The sequence below is a fragment of the Maniola jurtina genome, chromosome 4, assembly GCF_905333055.1.
Source record: "Maniola jurtina chromosome 4, ilManJurt1.1, whole genome shotgun sequence".
Classification (NCBI taxonomy): domain Eukaryota; kingdom Metazoa; phylum Arthropoda; class Insecta; order Lepidoptera; family Nymphalidae; genus Maniola; species Maniola jurtina.
Genome location: NC_060032.1, coordinates 11,954,451 through 11,977,539, shown reverse-complemented (window position 1 = coordinate 11,977,539; position 23,089 = coordinate 11,954,451). Strand labels below are relative to the sequence as shown.

At 35.2% G+C, this 23,089-nt stretch overlaps 3 protein-coding genes across 11 annotated transcripts in view; 2 read left to right on the top strand and 1 right to left on the bottom strand.

Annotated features, from left to right (window-relative positions):
* LOC123864416 (neurogenic locus Notch protein) overlaps positions 1-4,463 on the top strand; it is a 184,776-nt gene extending 180,313 nt beyond the window's left edge. For all 4 annotated transcript variants that reach the window (XM_045904814.1, XM_045904815.1, XM_045904813.1 and 1 more), the window contains 2 exons: positions 381-488; positions 995-4,463. In XM_045904814.1, the coding sequence (XP_045760770.1) occupies positions 381-488; positions 995-1,188 (302 nt within the window). In that variant the 3' untranslated portion in view covers positions 1,189-4,463. The remainder of the gene's footprint in view (positions 1-380; positions 489-994) is intronic.
* A 905-nt stretch (positions 4,464-5,368) lies between these two features.
* LOC123864221 (tyramine/octopamine receptor-like) lies at positions 5,369-12,819 on the top strand. Of its 2 annotated transcripts, none has more exons than XM_045904504.1 (9): positions 5,369-5,638; positions 6,651-6,873; positions 7,423-7,690; positions 8,113-8,260; positions 8,859-8,941; positions 9,495-9,581; positions 10,260-10,363; positions 10,675-10,874; positions 12,683-12,819. In XM_045904504.1, exons 2-8 carry the CDS (start codon positions 6,696-6,698, stop codon positions 10,866-10,868), a joined length of 1,062 nt encoding a protein of 353 aa, XP_045760460.1. In that variant the 5' UTR covers positions 5,369-5,638; positions 6,651-6,695; the 3' UTR covers positions 10,869-10,874; positions 12,683-12,819. The 2 variants fall into 2 exon arrangements, with proteins under 2 accessions (XP_045760460.1, XP_045760459.1); XM_045904503.1 differs by having other exon boundaries at positions 6,640-6,873.
* LOC123864223 (multiple epidermal growth factor-like domains protein 10) overlaps positions 12,643-23,089 on the bottom strand; it is a 31,022-nt gene continuing 20,575 nt past the window's right edge. For all 5 annotated transcript variants that reach the window (XM_045904506.1, XM_045904508.1, XM_045904505.1 and 2 more), the window contains exons 2-8: positions 22,907-23,004; positions 17,049-17,183; positions 16,480-16,617; positions 16,034-16,163; positions 15,338-15,474; positions 14,669-14,865; positions 12,643-12,882 (exon numbers count right to left, since the gene is read on the bottom strand). In XM_045904506.1, coding sequence (XP_045760462.1) covers positions 12,724-12,882; positions 14,669-14,865; positions 15,338-15,474; positions 16,034-16,163; positions 16,480-16,617; positions 17,049-17,183; positions 22,907-22,982 — 972 coding nt within the window. In that variant the 5' untranslated portion in view covers positions 22,983-23,004 and the 3' untranslated portion in view covers positions 12,643-12,723. The remainder of the gene's footprint in view (positions 12,883-14,668; positions 14,866-15,337; positions 15,475-16,033; positions 16,164-16,479; positions 16,618-17,048; positions 17,184-22,906; positions 23,005-23,089) is intronic.

The window sequence follows — 23,089 nt, the reverse complement described above, 5'->3', positions numbered from 1 at the left end:
GGTTAGGATAAGGATGATATGCAATATTTTGTTGCAAATATCCCAATCGAATTCCTGAACATTTAACTTAAAAAAGTTGCATTAATTTCATCTTAAATTGGTCAGGAAATCAGAGTAATTTTTAATTTTACAGATTAAACTCAAATCATTTATTCAAAGTACAAAGCTACTATTGTACACCTTTTGATGTATTTCAGAATTGTTAGATTTGTAAGATGATATAGTGGTGATCATTGATTACGTAAACTTAAAACTAAACCTACGAGGGCTCCAAATGCGTCCCGGTCTGAGAAGAGCCCACAACAAACTCAGATTAATATCAAGACACATGGCCAGTGTCTAAGCCAAGTTCTAATATAACATTTTTTGCATTTGTACAGGTGCGAACGGCCAGCACAACGCGCAACTGCAAGCGGTGATGACTCACGCGGCAGCTTTAGGACAAGTACAGGGAGCGCAGCATCCCGCCATTACTAATCTTATGTCTGGTAAGTGTCCTCATCTTTATTGAATAAAATGGTCGGTTAAAAACTTTGCTTTCCGAAATTGACGCATTTTTACTATATCGATGGATGCCCGATTGATGATGAACTTTATCCGTTTGAATACGCGATTACATAAATATACGATATTGTGTAAGAATTAAAGGTTATGACTATGAAAGTAATAATGAAATTAAGCAGATCTTGAGACTGATTTTCACCCCTCAGCAACAGCATGCGATAAAGTCGCATGATATAAAAAAATATGCCGACTTAACATCGTGTACTATAAAACTGTAATAAACTGATTTATTATGGCATGGCAGTCTACCCAGTACCCACTGCTACATTTGAAATTATTGTAGCTTGCAACACTGTGGCATAAGTCAATATCGGACTGTGTTGCTCTGGCGTAAAACAGCCTTTACTATTTGGGGTGTAATAATAATTTATTAGGTAATTTTAACTGTAACTATTATAACTATAACCGTATACTTATGCTTTTTCTCTAGGTCTCTACGGAAGTTGGGGTATGGGAGATACATTTCCGACCCCCTCGCCCGAGTCACCGGACCATTGGTCCACCCCATCCCCGCAGACACCGCTAACACAGTCACCGCATTCGGATTGGTCGGACCGCGCGGCCTTGTCACCAAACGACATCCAACAGGCGAACAAAGGTGCCACTGAAGCGTTTTATATTTAATCTGTGTTTTTCACACAAAAAAAGTAAAGTTTTCTGTGAACTTGATAATTTTTTTGTCTGACGAGATTTGACTGCACAGTGTAACACCGTTGTCTTTTTATTTATAATAATTTTAAAAATTAAGGAATCTAATTTGTCGTCAATGTCAAAATGTCCAACTGATTTTGTACAATCTTATTTGAATTTTAGTTAGGTACTTAGGTACTTAAACTGAAATGCCTACAAGAAAATTTTGTCAAACTCATCCATAAATCATAATTGAATTTACGCGAGTATTTTATTTTTATCGTACAATGTTCAGAGGGTATTAAGGTTCTGTGCTTCAGATTTTGGAATGAACATTAAAATTATTAGTGTTGCCCTTTTATAAAATACTACCTTAATGGTAGTTTTTATTTTATTTGCAGTAACAACTAGTTAAGCACACTAGAAATTTCGTGCTAAAGTTATTAGGATTAGTTGTTTTTGTCTTTGTCTAAAGTCTCTTGGAAATCTCAAGGAAGTTCGGAAGGTGCTAGCGTGCCGTAGAAGATAGACTGATTTGTATAGCCATGACGTATGAAGCTAAGTGCGTTGGAAATGACAATATTATCCCATGACATTATTTGGTGTATTTTTGGAATATAATGACAAAAATTTAGAGTACTGATCCCAATAAAATAAATGTGGAAAAGTGTTTAGCTTAAAATTTTGAAAAGTGGAGAGCTATTGAATAAACTGTCTACTGAATAAACTGTATCTGTGAATAATAATAATATTTTTATTCTCTATGGAAAAATAAAGTGTAGGTAAATTTTTACGGATTATGATTCTATTTTTATTTATAATGTATCAAAAATACACCGGATTTGAAACACGGTCACCGTGAACTAAACATTTGTTATTGTTAAATATGTGTTTTTATTCATGTTTTATAAAACGCTGTGTTTAAAAAATAAAATAATATTTAAGTAAATGGGAATTATGTATCAACATATGAGATTGTTTTGCGTATTGACGTGAAAGGAAATTATTTATGTGTGATTCTTTAGCACGTAATATTTTGTAATGTACTGTAGTGTATGTAGATTTTTTAATTTTAGGTAAAAATTATAAGCTAGTTTTTAAATTATAGTTTTTGGACTAAGATTGACGCCTGTGTTTTTATGATTTTTTGTGTTTTTTTTTTTACTGTTTTATGTTTGTTTTAATTTTTAATCAATCACGTCATGATCAGTTAAGAAACATGTTTTTACATTTTTTATTCACATTTTAAATACATACAATATGACAAACTATTTTGACAGGCATCAATCTCAGTCGAGCTTCAAACATTTGATTTTATTATATCTTCCGCTTTATTATCATTCCAATATTGCTTCCAATTACGTTGTTTATAGGTGGTTTTCAGGTTTTAAATTTATTTTTACATAAGTATATTTTTTTCTTAATCGTTATAATTTATGCCGTTTTTAACACTGATGAACACTGTTTTTGTCTACATTTCTAATTTTTGTGTTGCTACATTACCATTTTTTTTAATATTTAAATTAAAAATCGCTGAAATTCTCTTTTCAAAAAATTAAAATGGCACAGTGCACTACTTTAAATTCCCTAAAATTAGTTAACTCTATTAAAACCTCCTTGTCACCTTAAATCAAAGTACTTTATTCCAAAAGTACGATTATATCGTACAATAAGATCTCATCATTCCATTGTTCGCTTTAAAATATGAACATTACCTTGGGACCATTATGCTCAATATTGTTAGAATTGTCAAATTCACTTTCATGTATTTGTAATATATTATTTGGTAAGTAAATATTTTAGTTGGAGAGCTCATGATCCATTTGATCAAATTTTTTTATTTAAAAAGTACTTTGTACAAATAATTCATCAGCTCTTCAACTATGTTTTGTCTCGTTAGCTAAGTTTTTAAAACTGCTATCCACGTGTCGACTTCGCCTACATAATTGTAAATATTATTTTTATCATTTAAAATTAATATTTAATTAATAAAAAACTACTCGAATCACGACAATATGATCTTCGTAGTTTTTATAGGTTTTAGTTTTAATTTTTTTCTCTGTGTCATTGTTATGTGCCAATGAGCCAAGTTTTTAAATAATTCACAAATTGGAAAAAAATGTAACAAGAATGTCCTGCATTATTAATTCAAGTTTTTAATTCAATTGAGTAGTCAATATTAAAAATGTTGAACATCTTCATATTTTTATACATCGCTTTATTTGACTTCTAAATTAATGAAATTCAGTTCAAATTAAGTACATTAATAACTGTCGTTAGTATTATCAGCTATAATTATTAAGGTGAATAAAAAACTAAACTTATTGAAATTAAAATACTTTTTGGTAGGATTTAAGTAAGGGTGGTAATCCAAAAATATTATACTCCATTGATTTTCTAACTTGAATAATGTTTTGGCGCGTAAACTGTTTAAAGATTTAAAAACTTTTTAGTGATAATTGTGTATTACTAGTAGAAATAAGTAGGGTACGTAAATAAATCGAAACGCGTGCTTCCTTTAATAAAATGCATTCTAATATAAAATATAGTAAGCAAATGAATTTAGAAAAAATGTTAGAAAAATTACGATTTTAAAGTACAAAAATAAAGTTACAATTCTTTAGTGTTTCAATTTCAATCACACATTCGTATAAATTTTTTTTTAAGTCAGTTTAAAAAGGAAAAGAAAAGGGGTATTTTTGAAATCTACATTTTCAGTTGAATCATAAAATAAATCATACTAATTCCTCTGTTACGTTTTATTTTTTTTAAATTATAAAGTTAGGTCAAAAACATGAACATTGGTTTACTACCAATACCTACCTACTCATTATTTTCTAAAGTTAATAATAATAATCTAAATCGCTTGTGGGTAAATTATTCTAAATTTTGTTTTCTATTTTTCCAACGTTTCTACAAAATGGTAACTAAAATCTCAATTTTAACCTACTATTTAAAAAAAATTAATAATTATAGGCTCAAAATAAAAAATTCTTGGCACATTGTTAAAAAGAGTTATTACTAAATAATAAAATAATTGTAAAATAAGGCACAAAACACACTGTCAATTTTTTGGTGCCTTGCAATTTTATATGAATTGTAATAAACTATTACGTATAATATAAGAGAAAGCTTAGTTTTTAAGTCGCCTGTAAATACATTTTTATCATTATTTTTATGAAATGCATTTCATTGTAAGATTCTAAAGTTTGAGGAGAATAATTTTTAAATATTTTCCCCTAATTGACAATAAAGGAATAAATTTTAAATGGTTGTTTCTTTCCTATAAATATTTACTAATTTGTTTCATATAGGAGAGATACACTTGGAAGCTGAGGACGACTTACTTGCACGCGTAACTTTTTTTTCATCAAATCTAGGCAGAATGGGTCCGACTTCATCTGAAAAAATATAATTCGAGGCACCTCTATTCAATTATTTTTATTCGTAAGCCAGATAAAAAAATATAGGGATAGATTTTTTAACCAAACCATTGGTAAATTATTTTGACGATTCAAAAGCACTTTTAAAAGTTTATTTGAATAAAAATTCTATTAACAATACTAGTAGGTAATAAATATTGTTAAAAATCTTTATCTATACGTAAACGTAGTGTACTCTGAGCCTAATTTATTCTGGTTATCGTATTTCTTCAGCTTTGCCAAGCAAATATATAGATACCAAAGTGTTTCAGGATGACAAAACGTAAAAAACTAAGATACATAGTTTCAAACCAGACATCAAAGGTCCGCACAGAAATATGGCGCGCCTCTTACTTTCCTGATGTCTAAATATTATTTTAGGTATATTATAGCTTAGAGGTTTTGACCGAAATTAGGTACATATATTTTTTTTCTCTCTCGTCTTGCTTTACAAAGATTAGCCAATGTCAAGTTTGTAGTTATTTGTAACAAGTTAGTTAAACTATACAAGTATGGACCCCGTCTGTGCCGGTGCTCGCCGACACACGCACGGCACCCCCTTAGAGCGCTTTCCAGTCAGTTTTGACAAAAAAAAAAACACTCCAAAAAGGCAGAGCACGCCCGCCAGCTAACACCAACACAGACGAAGTCCTAGGTATATATTTGCTTAGAAGTTAGGACTATTAATTTCTTTAGTCTGTGATCATATTCTGACATATGACAGACATATCATACAGAAATTTTCATTCTACCTACCCTCAAAAAATAAAGCAACAATTACCAACTGTTTTGTTGATTAATCGTACACTGTGAAAATAAATAAATCACGTTGTTCAACTGCATCCCTTATGTGTTAAAATTAGTGCACATATATTTAGTTAATCTCAAAGTTACAAGTACTAAAATGATGTGATCAATTACCTGATTGGATTTACCGAATTTTTTGAACATATTTATAAACAATTTCAAAATTACTAAAAATTATGTGACCCATTATCATTTATTGGATTTGTCTTAAACCAGTAAGTATTTCAAAATCAATATCATAATATTTTAAGCAAATAGAATGTGAAAACTAAAGTTGCCTTCGTATAATAACATCTCATTGTAAGAAATGTTTTCGCAAATAAAAAATCTTGAATCTTGTACATAGATTAGGTAGGTACCTACATATACTGTTTAGAAAAACTTTTATCAGAGTTTAACTGAATATCAATAGAGGATATTATAAATTACCAGAGGATGCCCGCGGCTTCGCCCGCGTGGATTTCGTTTTTTTTATTAGTCCCGTAGAAACTCTTTGATCTTCCGGGATAAAAAGTAGCCTATGGTCTTCCCCGGGATGTATCCTAAGTCTGTACCAAATTTCATTAAAATCGGTTCAGCGGTTGGGCTGTGAAAACGAAGCAGACAGACAGACAGACAGACACACTTTCGCATTTATAATATTAAGTATGGATAGGTATAGCGCATGTAACTACGAAGGCTCCTGCGGTAGTGAAGCAGTTCGGGAAGGTGATAGTTGTCATCAAGTAGGTAAATGAATCACTGAGCTCTCGCGTCACGTCCTCACTCATCACATAGACTAAGAGCCAGCGCGTTCTATACCTTTGTTGTTTTATGAATGCTGAAAGTTTCTCTGCGAACTGTCCCCAACACAAAGAGGAACGATCAGCGACTTTATATTTTGACGTAAGATTTCTTACACCTTTATTGACTGTTCTCCTCCCAAAGCCACTATGATCCAAACTTCATAGTCACTGATCATCCCTCTATGTGTTGGGGACAATACGCAGAGAAACTTTCAACTTTTGGCTTGTTAACCTGAGCATCGTGCTGGGTATAAAAACAAATCAGTCAATCCTTTGCCTTTTAAACTTTGGCTGGTGGTCCGCCAACACCACAATGTTGGCCATCACCATGGCCACGGTGTTGGCGAAACTGGTATTTATGTTATAAGAACAAATAGTCAATTCATGTCTTTTAGAATAGTTAGGATAGCTTTAAATTAAACAATGGACAGTGGTGTTACAGCCGCGAGGCGAGACGACCTTTGGTTGGTGGTCTGCCAGCACTGCAATGTCAGCCATAACCATGGCCACGGTGTTGGCCAACCTGGCAGTCATGTTGGCGCTCTGGCGAGCGAGGCGAGCTCCATCACATTATCCACTGATGAGTCTGGTGGCCGCAGACTTTCTGGTGGGGATAGCTGTGCTGCCGATTGCTGCCCTTAGAGAGCTGTTTGTTTTCAATTTGAGTAAGTATTTTGAAGCTTAAAAATCGGCCAAGTACGAGTCGGACTCGCACACGAAGGGGTTCCGTACCATCGAACTGGAAATAACTCTCTTTACTTTATATTTTAACTTTCATACCGGCCATTTTGATTTTTTTATTAGGTAAGTATTCGATGTTATAACGGCAATAGAAATACACATTCTATAAAAATTTTAACTCTTGATCTATTAAAGTTCACGAGATACAGCCCACTGACAGACAGATGGGCGGACGGATGGACAGACATGCAGCAGAGGTTCCCGTTGGCACCCTTCGGGTAGGGACCCTAATATGTAGCTGATCACCACACCAAAACACCATTCATCAAAGGCTTGACTGGTGGAGATTGCTCTGAGCAATAAGGCCGCCTTTGCATACAATTGTTTTTAGTTGTCTTTGTTTCTTTGTTTCGTCTTGGTTATTTCATGTTTTGTGTGCAATAAATTTTTCTAATCTACTTATTTATCTAATCTTCAATAGTAGGTAATTTACACACTTTCCAAGGTAGGTGCATTTGTTTTTTTTTTTTCAGATCGTGTAATATGCGCATTCTGGAGCACGTTGGACGTGTTATGCTGTACAGCATCTATCCTCTCCCTGTGTGCTCTGAGCTGGGAGCGATATTCTGGCATCACGGCTCCCTTGGCAAGAGCGCGAAGGGCAAGAAAGGCCAGAGCTCTATCAATCCTGGTCTGGCCTGTATCAGCCCTGGTAGCTTTGCCAGATGCTTTTATACCATCCCCTAAGCATTACCATCTTGGAGAGTTGGAAAAGGCTTGCGATGTTAATACTAATACTTGGTTAGTATAAATCAAGAGATTTGATAGGAAAGGCAAAGCTTTGGCAACTCTGGTCTGGCCTGTTCGGCCATGGTGTACTTATTTGCTAGATGCTTTCATACCCTCACCAAGATCTTTTCAAAATTCTGTATTTAAAAAAACGACGAAATTTTTACTAAAGGTCTGATTTTTTGAAATTCGATCTACTTATCTTAGAAGCCTGTCTAAGTACAAATCCTTCATTGATTTCAGTATAAAAAGAAGTTTAAGTAAACAGTATAAGTTTTCTGATGAGGTAATGATTCCTAACGACTTATGTTAGATCTGATGAAATAACATCACTGATCATTTTGATCTCGTCAATGACTACGTCTGACAGTTAGCAAGTTTTACTTGTTTTAGTCAGTAGGTACCTACTTATTTGCTGTATCCACATTCCACAGGTACGTTTTCTTCAGCATAACCCTATCATTCTACGTGCCTGCCTGCATGATAGTGGTGCAATACGGGTACATACTGCGAGCCCTCTCTCTACACCCGAACATCCGCGCCCACTGCGGGCGGACTGTGTCGCCGCAATGTCCGAAACTGGTAACAACCTTTTATAGTTCCTTCCTTCGAGTACAGTGCATGTTCTTTACCTATAACCTTCTTTCTATAACCTTTCTTCGTTCTAAGTACATATAACCTTCTCGATCTATACCTACCTGCATGATTTTGCTGCAATATGGGCTCAACCTGTTACAAAACCAGATAACAAAGGCGGGCATGATGAAAAGTGAAGCGTGAAGTTTACAATAGATAAAGTGCGAGGATAGATAGGCAGTCTGTGATTATTCTTATACTAGGGGATGCCCGCGGCTTCGCCCGCGTGGATTTCGATTTTTTTAGATCCCATGGGAACTCTTTGATTTTCCGGGATAAAAAGTAGCCTATGTCCTTCCCCTGAATGTATTCCAAGTCTGTACCAAATTTCATTAAAATCGGTTCAGCGGTTGGGCCGTGAAAACGTAGCAGACAGACAGACAGACACACTTTCGCATTTATAATATTAGTATGGATTTAAACACAACGAAAACAATCTTGACAGTAGATCGTTAAATTAAGAAAAGGTGCTTTTAACTGATTACAGATGCAATTAAATAGGTATCTAAGTACAATCATTTTATTAGGTCTTTATTTATTACAGGAATCGACACAAACTAATCCCACACCAGAGCAGACCACTCCGAACAGCCACGTCAAAACTGATAACAATGACAATATGGCGATGTAAGTTTATTCTTTGCCTTATTCAACACTGCTATGTAGACATATACACACAAAGTATGTATGCTAGCAGTAGGTACGTTAACAGTGGCAGAACATCATACTGAACACGCACTGTAAGACCCGGGAGGAGAAGAGATGTACCTGATTTGTCGATCAATCATAGATGAGATGAAAAATTATCACGTCATCTTTAAAAAATCTGGGGGGAAAACTGCATCAATGAATATTACAATCGCAATCGTTGAGATTGGCTGAACTTGTGGTATTCTTGTTGCAACAATACATTGTAGCCAATAGTACATAAGCGAGGATCGACCAATGGAGAGAAGTGTGTGACGAGTGAGTGACCTTGTACCTACTGCAAAATAATGTGATCTTAAATATCATTTACTAATAATCATGATATTCACATCTGACATGCTTAGTGAGACCCTCTGAATACTTAAATGTAGGTATTTGGTTCAATTTGTATTCTAGAATACTCTAGAATACGTATCCACGTTGGTTTGTAATACTAGCTGAATAATTAATTAGTATTTTTGTTCAATTCCAGCCGCGATACACCGAAATCTTCTCGTCCGAAATCGCCCGCAGTAAATAAAGCCTGCACTGAACCAACCACAGGAAAATGCAGCTACAAGTAAGTTTTCATTAGTTACCTACTGAAAAACTTCTATCAAGAAAATTTATACTAAAGACCCAAAAACATCAGCTAATTAAAAATATAAGTACATGTAAGCGTTTAAAACAAGTGCGTTCATTTGTTCTTCAATCACGCCTTAAGGGAGCAACGGATCAACCTGATTTTGTTCATGAGCATAGTTAAAGACCTGGAGGTTGACAATATAAACACAACTTACTTCTTGTCCCGGAAATACAGAGTTCCCACGAAATTTAAAATAAATCAAAATCCACGCAGGCTAATTAATTAATTTATTTATTCATAGGTAAATATTCATAATTATACATTATAAGGCGGGTAATAATTGCTACAGCGGGTATCGCCAAGTATTGTAATGTGATTTGCCTCCTCGTTTCTAATTCGAACCACAGAAACGTCCTTCCGGGCGTAAGTTTTCTTTTTTTTTACTTAATATGGTTAGGTACCTTTAATTCAAAGGGCATTTTCTAAGCAAGCGTGCTCCATCATAGGTTGCAATCGCCAACAAACAGACTTGCAGTTTGGCGAGATTTAAGTTATAAGTTCATGTGCATTATCTATACTAATAAATTAAATTGAAAAAATTGATCACTTGCCAGCAGGTCTGATTGCAGCTGAGCATTTAAAAAAAACTACAAAATAGTTTTTTAATTCTAGGAGCAATTTCATACAACGCCAGCGTCGTGCTACCCGGATGATTGTAATTCTGATGGGGCTATTTTTCCTCTGCTGGACTCCTTACTTCATTATTTTACCTCTAGGTGAGTGGAGTAATTTGTATTTTTCCATTGCACTGAATGAGGAATCTCCATAGTTCGTGTATTTCAGGAGTGCACGTGGCTCATGCAAGTTGTATCGCTAAAGTTACCTAAAGTAAAGTTCACGCACACTACTGAATTAGGTATACACACCGCTGAAATTGGCTGCCATGCCCGACATTTCAGTTAAAAGGACATTATTTAAGTATTTAAACCTATTTGTTTTAGTTACATTCAATCCAATGCATGTTTAAAAAGCAGTACTTATCCAAAATTAACTATGCAAATCTTACTTAAAAATTTTTCAATGCCAGATTCTCTCTACAACATTGTAAGTGACGACGCCTGGCAATGGTGTACCTGGCTGGGTTACATCAACTCAGCTCTCAATCCATTCGTGTATGCCGTCGCTTCGCCCAGTGTGCGACGAGCCTTGCAGCACTCCTACACTACCTCCAGCTCGAAAAACAACGAGATTCCTTTGACGCAGCGGATCCAGAGAGCTTGATTAAAGGTTTGTCAGCATTGCACCAAGCTAGAGTAGGTACAAACAGCGACGGCACAGTAGTATGCAAACTGCGTTCCTGTGACGTCTCGTCATGACGCAGACGGCTCCGCTGGGTTTTAGTGGGTATTCTGGTCTGCCAGTGAGTCCCACATACCCTCCCGGAAATAGACACATAAGTTTTAGAATAGGTTAATATATTCTATAGATATTGAAATAATATGTTCATTGGAAAATAAAGAGCTTCATTTAAAATAAATATCCTTTATTTACACAATATTCATTCGATTATCTCGTGTACATTTTCTTTGGCATAAATCTACCCATTCTTAGCTGTCTTTAAAAACATTATTAATTTAAACATCAAAATTGCACTCAAAAAATACTGCCTCAATGTCAGTGGAAGAATTACCTCATAGATATTATTAATCTACGCTTAATAATTAAGTCAGTGAATTGGCCAACGATTTGGTTAACGATTTTTTTGTCTATAGATATGTTTATAGGCCCAATTTTGGCTTAGACGATGGGCAAAGTGATTAGGTTAACACTTAACTGACATTATTTTTAGATAAACACGTTAACCAAATCATTCACCAGCTCACGACTTGTAAATTATTATTAAAATATACAACTCAACAACAAAATTAACAGCGATAATAATATTATTTACAACTTAATAATAAACTTTGAAAACTAACAACGAAAAACAACGTGGTCGCTACTTTGTGCAAATAAATACCAATTAATACAATTAAGTTTTATTAGAATACAATATAAAATTGCTATAGAATTCTATATTTTTTAATTTCTTGTAATAGAATTGAATTTTAGCCAAATTTTAAGCAGCTTAACCTTGAGCTTGAAGCTCCTTAGATAAAATTATAACTAACTCTCAAATACACAAACATTTCTTATTAAGATCACGCAAAATTTTAATTGACGTGTTTGTGAAGTTTTGTTCATACAGAAAGACCGTCTAATATTTAGGGCAAATGTTTGTTTTAATAAATGTTCTTAACCACTGGACTTGTTCCGATATACTTAAGTATCCCGATTCCACCAAATGATTCAGATTAATTAAGAGGGCTCTCTCCGTCACTCGTTTCCACTCGTTTCATACAATCGTAGTTCCAATTTCATTTGAATATTAAGCAACCAAAGTCCATGAAATTTTGCAGACATATTCTAGAAACTAATATCTATGTCTGTGGTTTTCCAGATTTCTGTTAAAATATTCGGTTTCAAAGTTACGCGGTCTTAAAATTTTCATACAAATCTTTGAGCCCCTGTAATTTTAAAACTACATATTTTTAGAAAAATCTAAAACACCACAGACACAGATATTAGTTTCTAGAATATGTCTGCAAAATTTCATGGACTTTGGTTGCTTAACATTCAAATGAAATTGGAACTACGATTGTATGAAACGAGTGGAAACGAGTGACGGAGAGAGCCCTGTTAATACGTCAAGCAGTCCTAATCCTAATTTTATTAAAATAAAAGTTATAGTGGGTCTGAAAATTGGTGCATTGAACTTGATACTTAACTAACTGCCTCGATAGGTACTTGAAATTGTGTAAAAAGTTTCAACTTCGATGTCAAATGTTAACGGAGAGAGAACTCAGCTCATAAAAACAATTCTCTCAAAACAATAACAAGCTCTTATTTAGGAACTGGAGTCGTACTAAACAGAAGTGGCAAAAAGATCCTAGCATCGATCGATAATAGTAAATAGATCAACAATCACCCACTGCACAGGTTTAGGTCACATTTATTTTATTTGACGGCATAATAGATGTTTTTTTTGACGCTAGGTTAACAAGATGGCGCGGATCACGACGTCACAAAATGGCCGCTAGCGCGCTAAAATGGCGACGATTGACAGAACAGCAGCTGCTAACGGCGAGGAAAGAGTATTTGCAGCTCCGAAATCCCTGGCATCTGGTGAACAGGTCTTGCAGGTGCAACGACCAGAAAGGCAATATCCGGGCTCGTCTTCTTCTGATACACATTCCTAGGGAGATAATAATAAATGAATGTAACATGTGTCTAAGCATAAGTTTTAATTGAGAATTTTATTATGATACAGATGACTAAAATGACAGGTTTTAATAATAATTATAGTTCCTTGCTGAAAAGTACAGCGTTAGTTTTATACCAATCAATCCAGTTTAGTGTACAATGGAATGGATAGGTTAGTTACGATAAATTGTTGAGAAATGAAAATTTTATATTAGTAAGTAGTATATTAATTAATAAAGAGTTTGAGTCCAAAAACTGGTTTTTTATATTGGCGTCACTCAGAAAAGCAGGTATTATTTAAATATTTTTATCGAATTATTGGAATGTCCTCTCCAAAACCAACACAAAAAAACACAAGTTTAATGTGTAAGGTTATCCGAGAGTTTTAATCTAAACAAACTAATGCCAAAATAAATAATTTAATTAGAGCGTGATTGCTATCACAACATCTAATTATCCAGTTTAAAATCCAAATACCGAAAATATGCGATATCGCCCCGAATCTCGGAAGGAGACTGAACTAAAACCTTCGAAACACCCGTATTTATGCAAGTTCAATCTTGTTGACCGCCTAGCAACAGATTGTATGACATCGAATGAGCCAAATATCGATTTTATCAAACTACCTGCATTAGGTAAATTAATAATTTTATATTATTTTTTACAACTCAAATCAATTTTTAAAAATAACCTTACAGTTCGGCCGTCCTGAATTTAACACGTCCTCGTGTTTCTAAACAATCTTGTCATGTCAGTCGCGGGCTTCCTTGCCCTAAGTCAAATCTAAATCATGGGCTATCCTGCCCTCCGTCAAATCATTAAAACCTACCCTTGAACTGCCGAACTCTCAGTTTTAATATCAAGTCAACAATAAATCCAAACGACTAACTTCTCATTCGATGTATACAAAATCTGAACCACTCATTGCAAATTACTTTCCAATTCACAAAAGACTAAATTATTAAAAAAAAAAACTAAAAATTTTAATCACCAAATCAAACTCAATAAAATTTTTAATCAAATGTGGGTTGTTTACAAAAAGATACCAAAGCGAAATTAAGACAACGTGAGACACGTCCCGCTTCTGAATTATTGGCGTCACTCAGAAAAGCAGGTATTATTTAAATATTTTTATCGAATTATTGGAATGTCCTCTCCAAAACCAACACAAAAAAACACAAGTTTAATGTGTAAGGTTATCCGAGAGTTTTAATCTAAACAAACTAATGCCAAAATAAATAATTTAATTAGAGCGTGATTGCTATCACAACATCTAATTATCCAGTTTAAAATCCAAATACCGAAAATATGCGATATCGCCCCGAATCTCGGAAGGAGACTGAACTAAAACCTTCGAAACACCCGTATTTATGCAAGTTCAATCTTGTTGACCGCCTAGCAACAGATTGTATGACATCGAATGAGCCAAATATCGATTTTATCAAACTACCTGCATTAGGTAAATTAATAATTTTATATTATTTTTTACAACTCAAATCAATTTTTAAAAATAACCTTACATTTATTATTATTCCTACTAATATTATAAACGCGAAAGTTTTTATGTATGGCTCGTTCACGCAAGAACTACTGGACGGATTTGGCTAGATAGATTATACCCTGAATTAACACATGAGCTACTTTTTATCCCGGAAAATCAATGAGTTCCCACGGGATTTTTAAAAACTTATATCCATGGGAATGAAGTTGCGGGCATCAGCTAGTTTCACATATACCCACATATCACAATTAGAAGTAAAAGCAGCTAGCTGTATTACCTCATCCCTATTACAATCCTGTCCTGGTCGCTTTCTCCGCCAGCAGCGAGGCGGGTTGCCCACAGCTCTTGCGTCGTATGCGCAGGAGCATGCACCTCCCAAGCATAGCGCAGCTCCCGGAGAAGGTGCTTCGGTTGCTCCAGCTAAAGCGTCGCATTGGACGTCGTATTGGCATGGGTCTTCGAGGGCTTTTGCGGCTGTGGAAGGAAAAGGTTTGATGTTCTTTAAAAATGACATGATTTTCATAATTTCCTCTAACTACGGAAAACTTGAAGTATTGGGCCTATGGTGTTGTGATAGTATTGGTGTTCGCTGATAAGATTAGGAGCTCCAACCACAGCTCCAACTATATAATTTGACGGTAATTATGTCTTTATGGAATTATGGTCAGGTTACAAAGGCATGTTGAATATAATATATGAGTGATTTATTTTTCCCCTTTAACTAAACTTATTTTAGGAGAAGATTTTAGGAGACAATTTATGACACTAACCCTAAAGTTGGGACTTCTTGAATTATTACCATTTCAACCCGCCGCGCTGCCCCCTACTGCTAAGATTTTAAAGTGTCTGAATTTTTTTAGATCATTTTCAGAAAAATTGGGGTAGATTCAAATGAGAAAAAGGCTAGCAGCTCACTTAAAAGCACAATTTATCAATAAGAGCTCACATTCAACACAAGCGTTGATATCCTGGAAGGCCACCCAGTTGTTTCTACACCGGCAAATGCCCCGACACTCCAGCCCTACGCCTGCGCACTGCAACTCATCTTCGCACTCTTCACCAAGGACAGCATCACGGACGCACCTGGAATGAGGATTTATCATTTATTTTATGAAATAATAAAAATGGGGTTATTTCAAAAATTTATTTAGAGCCTCAATAGCTCAACTGGTAAAGGAGTGGACAGAAAACCGAAAGGTCGACGGTTCAAACCCCGCCCGTTGCACTATTGTCGTAACTACTCCTAGCACAAGCCTGACGCTTAGTTGGAGAGGAAAGGGGAATATTAGTCATTTAACATGGCTAATATTCTTTTTTTTTTAAAACCCCCTGCTTCCATCATTCCTCCAGCGTAATATTTTAAACTCTCGCAAGCTCAATAAATCAAGTTTTGTCTTAGAATTTCCCATAGTAAAAGATAGTAAATATTTCTTTGCCACCTAGGACTTCTGGGTTTCTGAACCATTTGTGTGTGAAAAAATATCTCTACTCACTGGAACCATCTATCTCCATATCCTCAGATCCTGCCTTCTCAAACTTGAAGACGCTATAGTGAGTAACTTAGTTGCAGGTTCTTTCAATTATCACCGGTTGTCATGTCTTGCGTGTAATAAATTAATTAGAAACTGAACTTTATACAGACCTCGTTCCATTATCCCTCGGGCTGTACTGTAACTGACACGTACAATATCCGCGCACGCAAAATGCTTGTCTCTCAGCACCCATATCACCCAAGAAGCAGTTCTGGTCCACCACACAACGCTCACCAATTACTGGAATATCAAAATTTATGTATCATTCTTGTAGGTGTAAATTGGCCTTTTACAAGACCAGGATATGGTAAATAGGTGAATTCCAATAGACTATCTCATGGTTCAACTAAAACTTCTATACTGTTGACCCTTAGAATACACCTACTGTACTGTGCTAAGGATTTTGATAAAACGATATTCTAAGTGCCTAGAGGAATTAGAGAAAGAGGAGTTCATGGAACTGCAAGATTCATATCGATTGAGATCGCTCTCTGGCGCAGGTTTACATCTGCAGTGCTCAAACAATCAATGAGAAGATGGGAAATAATTCACTTACCTGCAGTCTCGTAACATCGATCGGTTTCAAGATGCGCAGTGGGAGCGCAGGCGCAAATTCCGTTGATGCACTCAGAGTGGACTCCCATCGTCGAGTGGCACTGAATGTGTTGGACGCATTCTTCGCCGTTTTTAGCTTCTAAAATTACAAAAATGATTGAAATTAACCCATACGCCTGAACTATAAAATCCATATTTTCCTTATTTCTCGAGAAAATTTATTGGTCTGCTCTTCGGTTCATTTCCAAGTGGGTATGGCCAAGAAACGAAGACCATAGTTCCTTAGTATGCTGGTAACAATATCTGATAGTAATCATTGGTAGATATTCCACAAAATCCAATGTCATCCTCAGCAGATTATGTAACTTTAGAAGACTTCTACCTATGCTTCAAATCCACAAACAGAAACAAACGAAAAGAACCATAAAGATACGTAGCCTCAATGTTTCCTCCCTCTTTCTACTCTATCTGAATAAGATGCCACATTTTCCCACAACCAGCTAAAACTTCCTAGTTACGTAAACTCTCAACCTCAATAAATCCAGTTACCACCTCCAGTTTCCGACTCACCTTTTAAGCATCCTTTATGAGTGCTGTTGACAGCTGCGTACACGAAGCCATCTTTGCAAACACAGTAGCTGCTCTGTCGACAGAAGGCGTTGTCTGGGCAATCTATATCCACGTTACAGACATTTCCCGTTCGTCCTGGAAAGAGAAACTCTAGCATAACTATTGCTATACAAATTATGGAATTTAACATTTCGTATACTGTCGAAACTAGGTGAACACTGATGAATTTTGCTAATATAAAAAATGCTCTGTGCTCTGATCAGTCCTGATTGATCTTTTGGGGTTAGAGAAAAGGGAAGAAAAAAACAACCTAAAATGAAAGCTTGGACATAGGTTAAAGAGCATACGGTACAGGAAGGAAAGCCTATTGACGTATTAAGTTGTCCAAGCGTCAACAGAAGGGCTGACGATGGAAATCTCAGCCAGAACTAGAGCCTAGAAGTCTCGAAGAAAAAAGGGCAACGAATCAACGATGTCTGTGAGACCAATCTTCAATTTGGGGAGACACAAGTGCTAGAAAATTCGATAGGTTCACGAAGCTGTTCGGTGTTTAAATTATTTGGGTATCTGATAATAATTGGTGATTTTATTATGATGAGTTCTGGCAATAAACTGTCAAAGCAGCTGATCGGAGCACAGCAATTTTAATGATGACGATGGATAACAAAGAATTTTACCGATGATGCAATAATATGTTTGAATTTGATTGTGGAACTTTTGACCGCAAAATATTTTTGTTTGAGGTATTGCTGAAACACACTCTAATCTATTCTATGAAGTGTTAAATGATACGAGTTTAAGTAATTATTTGCAGTGTCGGTTTGCATTTTATTACAGTTTATTTGAACTTATTTTTAACTCAGGGACATTTGCATTAAACGTGCTGTTAGTGAAGGTTATAATGGTTTTTTATTGAATCGTGAATTTTATGCGATTCTAGGTATTCCACAGGTCTTTTAGATTTAACATACCTACAGCTGTCATCACAGAATATCAATGTAAAGAATGCTCCCCTGCTATTTTATCGTCCCCCGAATCGGCAAGACTACTGGCACTGCTGCGATGGCGTCTCATCTAAGTAGATGCTAAGATCTATCTCTTGCGCGAAAAGCACTGATGTTGCTTACATACTTATCGCTTAGTCCGTGTCCCGCTCGTTTAAACCTCAACCCTACCGTTGCACATACACAAATCATATGCGGACAGGCCGGTGTTCCGGTAGTCATTATTATGTAATTAAATCAATTTGCTTGTACGGAGTGTCGGTGCTGTGCTGTCATCATCATCTAGAATCTAGTTCAATACTATGATAAATACCTAATAGATCTAAAAATATTCTAGACGTAACATTCGCGTCGGTGTGTAATAAATATATTTTGTTTCACGTGAACAATGGACAAAATTCGCTATCTGACCATACAAGGAATGTGAACAAAAAAACAATAGCTATATAAATAGCTTTTTGTAAATTACTATGCAAAACAAGGCAATTTTAATTATTAATATGCAAAGATATAATCGGCGACGTGATAATATTATTATAATTTACTAGCTGATGCCCGCGACTTCGTTCGCGTGGATATAGGTTTTGTAGGCATAGGGTCTCCTGTAGGCATTTTCATATGCAACGTTCTTACGCTGTCTGAATGCACTGACGACGGCTCTCTGCAACTCCACTGTAATAAATAAAGTACCAGCAATACTAATGTATTCAATTATTATCAGCAGAGTTACTTATGGTTTAGATAAGCAAGTTGACACGATCTCAGACAAAATGAGACGGTATGCAAACATCTTGTGTATCTTATCCATTTTACAGTGTTTACTCGCGTACCTAAAGGATTTAATAAATCTTATTCAAGGTAAGTAGACCCAATTTGTATAATACTATGGCAACTATTTCCTATATACGTGTACCTAAAGGTCGATTCACACCAAGGTCGTACACGTGACACGTGCGTAGTAACGCGCGTAAACTCCTAACACACCGGATTACGCATACGTACACCCTTCACGCAAGCGGTGTGCCATGTTTCAAACAGTTCCATAGATACATATTATAGCATGGACTGCGAGCTTTCTGCTAGCTGTCGGCGAATGGTCAAGCTGTCACTTCGATTTTAGGCGGAGCCGTGCGTGTGTTGTGTTGGTTGTGTGGGAACGGTGTCGTGTAAATGAGCAACGTACGACCTTTAGAGTGCAGTAGGCAACCCTAGCTAGGCCTTAGTTACATTTTACAGAACGGTTAAATTAACTTTTATGCTCCAATTAATAAAATCCAGACAATTAGTTTTTGCTTTAGTTTTGGTTATTTGAAACATTAGATAGCTGTAATTGATTAGTTGCAAACTGTTTTATTTCATGCTTGAGTTCAATCCACGAATTCTGTCAGGCGTAATGGGAAAATTGCTGAAAACATTGACAATTTAGAAATTATAAATTCCCAAACTGCCCCTGCCGGATATCGAACACCGGACCCGGATTCCCACTTAACTACAATGCTCCTGCTCATCACTGCACCAGGAAGAACGTCAGAAAATCGTTCACCTGAGCAATGCATTTAAAGAAATATAAAATTGACCTTAATAAAACATCTGACTCTATACTAGGTAATACTTGTACAGAGTTAAAGTGAAGTTGCATCATACAAGCCCTTTTTAGTATGGATCCCTAAAAGCGATTAAAATATTTACTCAGTATGAGTCAACACGGCCTAAGTACGGAATTGTGTCAAAACAGGTAAGTACGATTACCTTATCGGTTTTAGAATTGAGGGCACACTGTGCGTGACGAAAAAATTTTCTCATAGGAACTTCGTTTATTGTACTTTTATGGTAGTTTAAGCTATGATTACAATAATTTGTTAACATTATCATTTCATACAACTGTATTATACATATGTAGTTATTTTTTATAAATAATTTATTAAAAGAAAATCTCTCGTTACCTTGTTTAACTTGTTTAAGTTCAAATGAAATTGAAAAAAAATTGTGAACCTTTCTGCCCTGTCCTCTTTTCGATTCAGTAATTGATAACTGCACAACAAATTTTGCATTCTAGGGCGCAGTTCTGATGAAGTAGGTACGGACATTATGCTATCTGTCATGTTATGTTATATTACGTTTTTACAGAAACCTATATCGTAAATTAACTTGACAAAGATGACACGATTACTTTTTAGTTCGGTGTCGGCACCAGTTGCTAAAAATTCCGCAAGAATGTTAATTAAGTAGGACAATCCGGAAATAACCGGATACATAATAACCCTACACGCGCTTGATACAATTAATGTAACAGACGGGTCTCGTTAACACACGATACAAGCACGTAAGCAGACAAAGTGAGGCATTTCGCCGATCTTGCAATGTTACGCAAGCGAACAAAACGATGTGCTTTCACTTTTATATTGCGGAGCGACGTGGTAACGACTACATATTACTACAATATGTATGTATGTACTATCATAATTGATATTAAGTAGGTAATAATCATTTGATTTTTATTCAATGATTTTTTTTCCGTTACTTTAGTTTTTTTGTTGTTTATGTTATTTTATTTCTCTTTTGTTTTCGTTATTTTATTGTTTAAAAATAGGATAAAATGTGATAAATAAATAAATGAGAGAATTAAAAAATTTGATTGTAATACTTACACGTTTTAATATTGCGCATACTTAATAAAAAGTTTTAATATACTTAAGTAATTAAAAAAAAAATCAAACCTATACATACATAAGTACATATTGAGTTATTTTCAAAAAAATTATAACCATTGTCACTCGGAATGATGTACGGATTATACCTACCCCATATTACATAAAATGTTCAAATCTGTGTACGAATTTTAAAGTTATGGTGGAATAAAGAAACTCAAATACACACAATATGAACTCTGAAAACATAACACTCCTTTTTTTGTCATTCTGTTAAAAGCAACATTGTCGTTTTATCCTAAAATTTATTAGATCTAGTCTTTTATAACCCGCAACCATTGATGTAGAATATTATATCGTTGCCCGTGACGAAAACTCTTCGAATCTTTTTCCAACAAAAATATCCTAGTAAATAAAAAACTCCCAGGTCCGATCATTATGACTTCAAAAATCATCTTACTACATTATTGTAGACAAGTGCAAATTAAAAATTTATAACACAGCCGACAAGTGAAGGTTACAGCAACTAGAAAAGAGCTGATAACTTTCAAACGGTTGAACCGATTTTCTTGAATTATATCTAAGAACACTCTCGATCAAGCCACCTTTCAAACAAAAAATAAATAAATTAAAATCGGTTCATTAGTTTAGGAGCTACGATGCCACAGACAAATACACAGATACACACGTCAAACTTATAACACCACTTTTTTGGGTCGGGGGTTGAAAATGGATACAAAGTCTATCAAAAACCCGGAATTGAACTGAGTAAACAATTGCAAATGAACGATGAAGACTCGAGAGATTCACTGCAATTTTCTGATGTAAGGAAACAGACTGGTTTTTTTTTGCTTTTGATTTCACTTGTTTTGTCATATACATACATTGTTTTCACTACCGCGTGTGTAATGTGTCAACGTCTCTTCCATTGTATGTATGTAATGTACCTAGTAGTGTTGTACCTATCTAAATTTTAATCGTTGCCTGTAGCCTGTAGGCATCTGGCTTGGCTAAACTGGGGTTGGTTTTTTTTATTTTATTGAAAATGATAATAAATAATTATTTGTTATTTAATATAATCATTTCCAGTTTTTGAAATCATGATTTTTCTTTACAGTGATTTAACGGGTGAATGATTTCGCAACAGTAAAGTGGTATCACCCAATAATTTTCAAACTTCATTAGATTTTGCCTCGTGATTTTTCACTAGTGCAAGTTTAAAGCAAGGTAGCAAATGGTACCTTATTTACTTATGGTAAGGTGGTAAATGGTAGGTAATAGGAAAAGGCATTTCACAGGTAACATGTGAAAAATCATGTGAAAAATCATGTGAAAGATTTTTCACATGTTACCTGTGAAATGCTCCACATGTAGATTTACCTATAATGTATAGTCACCCTAGATCATTCAAATAGTGTAGGTAAATGAGATAATGGAGATCCTAGGCCTAGACGTGATTATAAGGTTATTGATAAATATCACGATAGTGATTAGATATGGATACAAGATGAAATTACTATTATTGAAAACAATGTTATCACTACCTCTTGCTTATCATACATTTACGTATTGTCTCTCACTACTGTTTGATTTATCAAGAACTAGCTTATGCCCACGACTTTGTCCGCGTGGATTACACAAATTTCAAACCCCAATATTACGTGGCCTCAATATTCAAAAATTCTATCCTTAGATTAAGGATTGGTCTCCTTTCCAACCCATAATCTAAGATATCATTCAGTGTCGATCACTGAGTAAGCGAATCACCCCGTTGTTCAGCAACAGAACGATCCATATACCTACCTATCTAAGCAAAATTATTGCCACCTAGATTTTTTTTTATTTGAAAACGATATAACCTTGATGTTCCAATTCAAAATTCAAAATTCAAAATATTTTTATTCAATTAGACTTTTACAAGTTCTTTTGAATCGTCAAAAGCATCTACCACTGGTTCGGTTTAATATACCTACATGCTTGGAAACACGATTCGATACAATTTATTCGAAAGAATAAATCTAGAAAACTGCCTGCCTCATGTCGGTACACAAAAATTAATAAATCTAGTCTTCTCACAATTTTTGCTTGGTAATCTGGCCTCTATGTCAACTTATGCTGCTCACTTGGTTACTTATGCTTGGTCTGCTTATGTAACATATCTTCTAATTCACAAAAAATACCAAAATTACTTAAAGATTATACTTACGCTTTTCCGGCCCCTGCGCAGCAGCCAACCCAGCAGCAAATATAAGGGTGGTGACACACAACCACCACGCAGCCATTCCGTGACGTCGCGCCTCACGTCTGAAACAAGAGGGATTGAAATTAGTAATCCTGTGACGTCACATGCCTCACTTCAATGCAAGGGAGACTCAAATCAACAATAACA

What these genes read in the sequence shown, in the direction of transcription:
- LOC123864221 (XM_045904503.1), top strand. An exon ending in GATGTTAATACTAATACTTG is followed by an intron (nt 7,691 to 8,112) that starts GTTAGTATAAAT and finishes CACATTCCACAG; the next exon opens with GTACGTTTTCTTCAGCATAA. An exon ending in ACAGGAAAATGCAGCTACAA is followed by an intron (nt 9,582 to 10,259) that starts GTAAGTTTTCAT and finishes TTTTAATTCTAG; the next exon opens with GAGCAATTTCATACAACGCC.